Genomic DNA, 8159 nt, shown 5'->3' with positions numbered 1-8159 from the left:
CCAGTTATGCCCATGTGCCTAAAATAGAAAATTTTTCCTATGTGTACCATGTTAAGGGAAAAATTAAGAACCACCCACCTGGTAATAGCTATCATCAATTTTTTAAGCATCCAGGTTAGGAGGTCATCTAGTCTAGTATCTAGACAAATTTATCAACAAATGTATTTATTTTCTAACAACAGCAACGTTGTAGAACATTGGTCTCACCGGTTGTTTGTTTTTTTTTGTAATTGTGGTAAAATATACATAACATAAAATTTACCATCTTACTCATTTTTAAGTGCACAGTTCAGTAGTGTAAAGTATATCTCTGTTTTTGGACAACCAATTTCCAGAACTCTTTTCATGTCACAAAACTAAAATTAGTACCCCTTAAACAACTTCCTATAGCCCCCTCCTCCCAGCCCCTAGCAACCACCATTCTCTTCTCTGCCTTTATGAATTTGACTACTCTAAGTGCCTCATGTGAGTGGGATTGTACAGCATCTGTCTTCTTGTGACTGGCTCATTTCACTTAGCATAATGTCCTCAAAGTTCATGTACGTTGTAGCATACTTCAGAATTTCCTTTCTTTTAAAAGTTGAGTGATATACCATTTTATGTGTCTACGGCAATTTATTCAACCCACCTATGTTTTATGCATATTTCTACTATTGAAACAAATTTACCTGATCTTCTGGAGCAAGATCTCGAGCCACTGCATTATGACTCATTGTCATTCATCCCTCTTAAGTAAATGCCTCTGCTCCTAAGTCAGCCACAATATTTGTTTTGGTAGGGGTTGCTTATTTGTTTGTTTTTGCTTTTGCCTTGGTAATGTTAATGGATGTTATCTAATAAAAATGGGGCAAAAATTATTAGAAGTCTAGTCCAGGCCAAATAACTTGAGTATGTATGACACTCAATGGAATATCTTTGTTGGTTGGATTCATTATAGGATTGTATTAGTGAGGACTCTTGGTTGCTAAGGCCTCAGGGGCATCTCACAGAATCTAAAGAGAATCCAAGGAGTAGAAAGGGAAGGACTTATCTGAGGTGCAAGAAAAGCTGGACCAGGAACTCAAATGGTGTCAAGACTTTCTCTCTTATATCTACTTTTCTCTTGTCTGCCAGCCTTATCCTTCTCTCTCTCTCTGTATCCTGGCCTTCTCCACATGGCAAAAAATACAAGCCTTCAGGACCTAATTTAACTCAACAACCTTCAGCACCTGATTGACTTTAGCAGCCTTCAAGGAGCTCAGCCTACCCAGAGCCCACTTCAGATGTGACCATGGGGATTATGAACACTGTGCCAGAGGGAGGATCCCAGGACCTGGAGAACACAGACAAGGGATTCTTCACAGAGAATGTGATCAAGGTCTTTTGAGGGGCTACAGACACATTGCCAGACACAGAATCCTTACAGCTCCTCCTACCCTGTGGGATTCTGTCTTTGTAGAGAAGGAGTGGCTGCTGGGTTTCCTCTTTTTCCAAATGGGGATATTTATTGCAGTTACCAAGCCTTGCTTTACCATGTTCTCAGCCAGAACATGATGTAAGCAGAGCCACTCTGTGGTCTCATTTCCTCCTGGTTTCTCTGATGATATAGCTCCATGTGTCTGACTCCTCTGTCCTAATCTCCTTCCCCTGTCCTGCTTCCCCACTTCTGCTCACAGAGGGCTGGGACAGCAGGAAAAGTGGTGCTCAGCCCTGTCTTCCCTTACCTGTTTTGTCAAACCCAGCTGGTATGCCTCAGTTCTTTCTTTCTTCACCATCCAATCAATGGCTAGTGAGCTGAAATGTAGCTAGCTAGGTTTCCCAACATCCTTAGCCTGTGAATGCTGGTCTATAATGATCCAGCCCTGCTAGGACATCCAAATTTAATAGTCCATCTTCAGCATACTCCCATCTCACACCAGCTGTTACTAAACACCTTCTGCCTTTCCCTTCTCACCAACAGTAGCAGAAGCTCTTCAGGGCTTTGCATTGGGGGGCTTCAGGGTACAGATCATTCCTAGCCATGAGTCACCTAGCTTTCTGAAATCTCAGTTTCCTCATCTAGAAAAAAAGATAATAGTATAAACCTCATAGGGTGATCAAGAGGGTTAAGTGAGACAATTCATGGGAGCCCTCAGCACAGTGCCCAACCCATACTAAGTGTGCAATACATTTACTATTAGTAACAGTCTCAGTCTGAAATATTGGTGGAATTAGACACTAAACATCTCAATCTGATTTAATAAATCAAGAGGTCTGATCTATGAAAATCTCAACAAAATTCCTATGTCACTTTCCATTACTAAATGTCATTAATTACAATAACTTCTATGTGATTTATATATCCATTCCTCTGGATATATCCATGGGGTGGGGGATGGAGTGAAGGGTTGGAAAATCTTTGGAATTCTCATCCTGCTATAATTTGAAAAAGATGTATTCTGGGAGATGTGCCTCTGTGCCTTATGTAATGATCCTTATTAAGAAGTTGGACGTTGACCTCTGATTTCTTTTGTTCCTACATTTTCCAGCCTCACAGGTAAATCACAGAAGTGTTTTCTTTGCTGGCAATTGCATGGTTTTCAGGCCTGGTGGGGAGGCATAGCTGTACCCTAAAGTCAATAATGACTTGCAAAGATATGTTTACTTTGACTTTAGTTCTATTGGAATTCTGTAACCTTGGGCAGTTCTCAAATATATTTTTTCTGAAGGGCAAAGTCAAGAGGTTCCCAATCCCCTATCCTCTTCTTAGCAATATATATATATATTTTTTAATTATGATAGTCACAGAGAGAGAGAGAGAGAGGTAGAGACACAGGCAGAGGGAGAAGCAGGCTCCATGCACTGGGAGCCCGATGTGGGATTCAATCCCGGGTCTCCAGGATTGCGCCCTGGGCCAAAGGCAGGCGCCAAACCGCTGCGCCACCCAGGGATCCCCTCTTCTTAGCAATAGAGATAGGGGACCATCAGAAACAGGACAAAGCTACTATTCTTCAGGTTCTGAGAATTGCAACTTGTGGGACTTTAGGTGAGATTTTAGGTTCATCCTGTCAACATCTCTCTTTCCATCCAAGGCCCTTTGCCATGAGAGGGGAACTCTGGCAATGCTCTGCTTGGACAGCCATTTATAGTTTTGCCATTTTAGTTTTCCTTCAGTACCACTTCTCTGTGGATAATACACATCATAAATATATTACCTATTATGTAAACCAATACAGAAAGTTCTCATTTTATCCCAATAACATTCTAAAAGCTAGAGCATTAGTAATTTTTGTAATAATAACCACAAGTTCTATAAGGCTTACTTAGTGCTATGCCATATTTTAAGTACTCACCAACTATTCATAACACTTCTCTGAGGTGGATGCTCTATTATACTCTTTTTAAAGGTAAGAAAATTGAGGCACAGAGAGATCAAAATTATGAGGCTAGAAAGTGGAAAAGCTGAGCAGTGAATGCAGATATCCTGGTTCTAGAATCAGACTTCTAGCCACTGTGTTAGCCCCTAAGATGGCCCCAGTGATCCCTGCCTTCTTGTATTCATGCCCTCGTGTGGGAGCTGGAAATTTGACTTGCTTCTAATAAATAGAACAGCAGGAGTGACCATATATTACTTCTGCGGTTAGGATATAAAAAAAACCTATAGGGTCCATTTTGGACACTCCCTCTCGCTATCTCTTGGGTGACTCACCCTGGGGAAAGCCAGCTGCCATGGCATGAAGCAGCCCTGTGGAGAAGCCCAACCAAGTAAACTGAGTACAAATTTCTAAGTCTGTCAACAGCTATGTGAGTGAGCTTGGCAGCAGATTCCTCAGCCCCAATCTGCCCTTGAGATGACTGCAGTCTCAGGAAAGACTTTGAGCCACAAGTACCCAGGTGTGGACTCCTGGCTCACAGAAATGGTGACTTAATATTTGTTGTTTTAAGCTACTAAGTTTGGGGGTAATTTGCTATATAGCAACAATGCAACTGCTAAACAATACTGCTCAGTCTTTTGTTTATTTTATTTTTTTATAATAAATTTATTTTTTATTGGTGTTCAATTGCCAACATACAGAATAACACCCAGTGCTCATCCTGTCAAGTGCCCCCCTCAGTGCCCGTCACCCTCACCCCCACCCCCCCTCCTCCCCTTCTACCACCCCCAGTTCGCTTCCCAGAGTTAGGAGTCTTTATGTTCTGTCTCCCTTTCTGATATTTCCCACACATTTCTTCTCCCTTCCCTTATATTCCCTTTCACTATTATTTATATTCCCCAAATGAATGAGAACATACATTGTTTGTCCTTCTCCGATTGACTTATTTCACTCAGCATAATACCCTCCAGTTCCATCCACGTTGAAGCAAATGGTGGGTACCTGTCATTTCTAATGCTGAGTAATATTCCATTGTATACATAGACCACATCTTCTTTATCCATTCATCTTTCGATGGACACCGAGGCTCCTTCCACAGTTTGGCTATTGTGGACATTGCTGCTATAAACATCGGGGTGCAGGTATCCCGGCGTTTCACTGCATCTGTATCTTTGGGGTAAATCCCCAACAGTGCAATTGCTGGGTCGTAGGGCAGGTCTATTTTTAACTGTTTGAGGAACCTCCACACAGTTTTCCAGAGTGGCTGCACCAGTTCACATACAAGATATTACATTGAGAATTTGCATTCTTTCTTTTTTTTTTTTTTTTTTAAAGAATTTGTATTTCTCAATAAAGCCAGTGGTTAGCGAGGGCACTTAGCTATTTGTGGTGCTTATGTTGATGGTTTACTCCAAGCAAGTTTTTTATTCCTGTTTAAGCAGAATTATTTCTGTAAAAATTTCATGATTGATTTTTTTGAAACTTATCAAATACTTTTTGAAATTCTAAATTTATTCACTGCTTCATATAATTCCTCTCTCAAGGAAATCCATTTTGTCATGTCAATCCACCTCACTAGAATTCTGCAGACAACTTTTGGTTAATGAGGAGTGATCACTCTATATAGTACAGGCTCCATGAGCTTGAGCAGTATGGAGAATCACCCATAGGTGATGACCCAGCCTACCTTCTCCACCTGACACTTTCAGTGTCTTTTTTTAACTTTTTTTTCTTTTTTCTTTTTCTTCTTCATCCCTGTGTGTGAAGTGTGAATGCATCTGTGTGTGTCTGTGTACAGGAAATCTATTTGTAATCTTCTCAGCTAGCACAATGAACACATTCTGACCAGAAACTTTCCCCTACATTCCTACAAAATGATCAAATTATTTTCATTCAGGTTTATTAAGGTTTTTTATATTTATCAATTCAGCTTAGAAGTGGTGAGATACTATAATATGGTTTTGTCCATCTAATTTGTACAAGTTACTCATGAATTTGAGCTAAGAACCTCTAACATATTTATCAGTAGAAGTCAAGGATGTATGTGATCAGTGAGTCATCAGCCTCTGTTTCTTCAATCTTTGCCCCATAATCATGAGACAGTCCCTCCTTTGACAATTTACCATCACAGCTTTGGGCATCCAGGAGGATCCCTCCACCATTTATAACATTTAGTAATCTGCAGTTATGCCAACTGATATTTGTGTACAGGAGTGAGGTGCTTACCTTTGAGCAGACACATGAACATCAGCCCAATATCAACATTTTAATGCTTTGTGGCAGATATATTTTACAGAGGAATCATATGTTGCAGTGCTATTTGTAAGTTTACATGATCTTAAAAACACAACTCTGAGTACCAAGGGGCTACTTAATCTGTTTGTTTTTGCTGTTCTCTTATTTCTCCTCAAAGTCCTTTGGCTTGGATCATTTTTAAAGTTTGCCATCTAGTCAGGAGATGTTTCATTATTTGAAAATGCTTTTTTTGGGGACCTGGGTGGCTCAGTGGTTGAGCGTCTACTTTTGGCTCAGCCTGTGATCCTGAGGTTCTGGGACTGAGTCCCACATTGGGTTCTCCACAGGAAGCCTGCTTTTCCCTCTGTCTATGTCTCTGCCTCTCTCTGTGTGTGTCTCTGATGAATAAATAAATAAAATCTTAAAAAAAAGAAAGAAAATATTTTTCTCTTTACATATAGATGTAAATGCTCTTTTTACATATAAGATGTAAAAGATTACTTAAATTGTGTGTTTGTGTGTGCGCGCATGTGTGTTGCCCCATATGGCATGGCTTTGGATTTTTATATTCTTACCCATCAGCTTTACCACTGCCCTTAAGTGACTTTAGATTCCAAAGCTGATTTATCAGGAGTGCCTGAGTAGCTCAGTCAGTTAGGCATTCAACTCTTGGTCTCAGCTCAGGTCTTGATCTCAAGGTCCCAATCTTAAGGTCATGAATTCATGCCCAGCATGGAGCCTACTTAAAGAAAAAAAAAACTGATTTACCAAAGATAGAGTGATAGTTACATCATTTCACCAAGAGTAACCAAGGTGAATTCTTTCTAAACAACTAGTGACCCTGTATCTCCTGCCAAAATTCCAAACACCATGAGACAGCATTGGAAGACATCCAATGAGAGTTATTAGTTTAGAGCACTGAGGCCCAGGATTGCTTTGCAGGATTCATATGGCACATGATGGTTGATAAGGACAAAAAAAAAAATTGATGAATAAGCAAAAAGCTTGTTTTGTAAGTGAGCAGTCAGATAGAAGAGGCAATCATCGTGTCCCTGAAACAGGGCCAGCCTGCAAAGAACATTTGTCTCCAGGCGTGACTGCAAGACCTTAGGAAGATAGCTTTATCCATCTGCTACTTGAAATCCTCTGATATAGGATGGGGTCTCTTTGCTCTGAAATCAGAAGTTACATATGAGGAGACGAAAAAAAATGTTATTTTAAATCTACTCTTAGGTAAACATGTTGTTGGAGTTCTATCTTTCTGGGCTTCTGAAATGGTTGAACTCAACTCTTAACTATTTGAGGGCAGGATTGGGTCTTTTTCATCTCCATAAATTACTGTTCCTGGCACCATGTCTGGGCAGTCTGAGCACTTAACAACTCTTAACTCTTTCATGAATGAAATATGGGTGGAGAAAAATGAGGAAGGAGCCACCAAAGATAAGCCTCACTTCATAATTTCACCTTGCCTTGTTCTCAAGTGCCAGGCTAAAAGCATGTTGGATTAGTCCAGGAGTTCCAAAGGGTCAATCTCATTGCAGGAATGCTATAGACTCTGGGTAGTTACAATATTTGTTATCATCAGCTGCTAACAGACCCACTGCCTGTATGTAAATACTGGGTACCTGGTGAGACTGAGATTTATTCTGTGGCTCTATTAGTCCTGCAATTACCTGCTTACCCACTGGGTAATAGGAGTGGGGAGAGGCCTCACTATGTGTAGATATTTATGCTATTTCTTTTACTTTTGGGTTGCAGTGAATGAAAGAATATGTTGACCACGAAGCAGAAAGGGTCAGGATCAGATCAAATCAAGCTGTTATTTATGTTCTCAGAGAGAGCTGAGTGCTAAATGGGGGAAGGGGCTGTTGCTGGTGGTTCTTAGCTTCTCCTTCCTCATCTTGAGCAATCAGCCAGTCTCAGGGTTGCACACCTCTTTCCTTCGAAAGCAATTGAGGAGATACTAGCCATTATAGGAATGTGCTCCTTGAGGGGGTTTCATTCCTACCCCTTGCCACAAACAACTGATTAAAGTATTCTGAGAGGAATTTTGGTAAATACAATTCTTTTCACTTTATTGCATGTCAGTGTTTTCCATTGGTCCTCATGGGTTGGCTATCAGAGCAGCTGCCCAGCTGATCCACCCTTTTACTTGACTTTGGTTCTGAGGGGAACAGGAGTGTAGCACAGAGGAGCAGTTTGAGAGCTGAGAAACAAAACCTCAGAACAGCATCTTGTGAAGTTGCCCTAAACTTTTGGAGAACAAAGTATGTACGGGACTATTTGGAATGAATTAGCATGTGAGACTGGCTGGAATTTAAGATAAGAAGTCTTTATGAAAGCAAATGTCAAAGGAGATTGGAAAGGAAGTACACAAGCAGGAAAACATAACAACAGAGATGCAGTTTCAGTATTAGGAAAGGCTGGGATAGGCCCATGTTTTGATGGCATACACATAATGACGCAGATTAATTTCTCACTGATGGAACACCCGGTGTGGGTCAGGCAGCCCTCGTCCATCTCATGCTAGCCTCCAACGCATGATCTGCAGTCACCATGGCGGGGGAAAAGACAAGTGGCCAGTCTTGAAGA

The 8159-nt window shown here is 40.8% G+C and overlaps 1 protein-coding gene across 1 annotated transcript in view; it reads right to left on the bottom strand.

The window, feature by feature from the left end:
• Positions 1-5579: 5579 nt before the first annotated feature.
• Positions 5580-8159, bottom strand: part of CYP7A1 (cytochrome P450 family 7 subfamily A member 1) — a 35922-nt gene continuing 33342 nt past the window's right edge. The window contains exon 6 of the mRNA XM_072804553.1: positions 5580-6306. Within this exon, the coding sequence (XP_072660654.1) occupies positions 6289-6306 (18 nt within the window). The 3' untranslated portion in view covers positions 5580-6288. The remainder of the gene's footprint in view (positions 6307-8159) is intronic.

Source organism: Canis lupus, chromosome 28, assembly GCF_048164855.1.
Source record: "Canis lupus baileyi chromosome 28, mCanLup2.hap1, whole genome shotgun sequence".
Lineage (NCBI taxonomy): Eukaryota > Metazoa > Chordata > Mammalia > Carnivora > Canidae > Canis > Canis lupus.
Note: the sequence above shows the minus strand (reverse complement) of the source record. Positions and strands in the feature narration are given on the sequence as shown.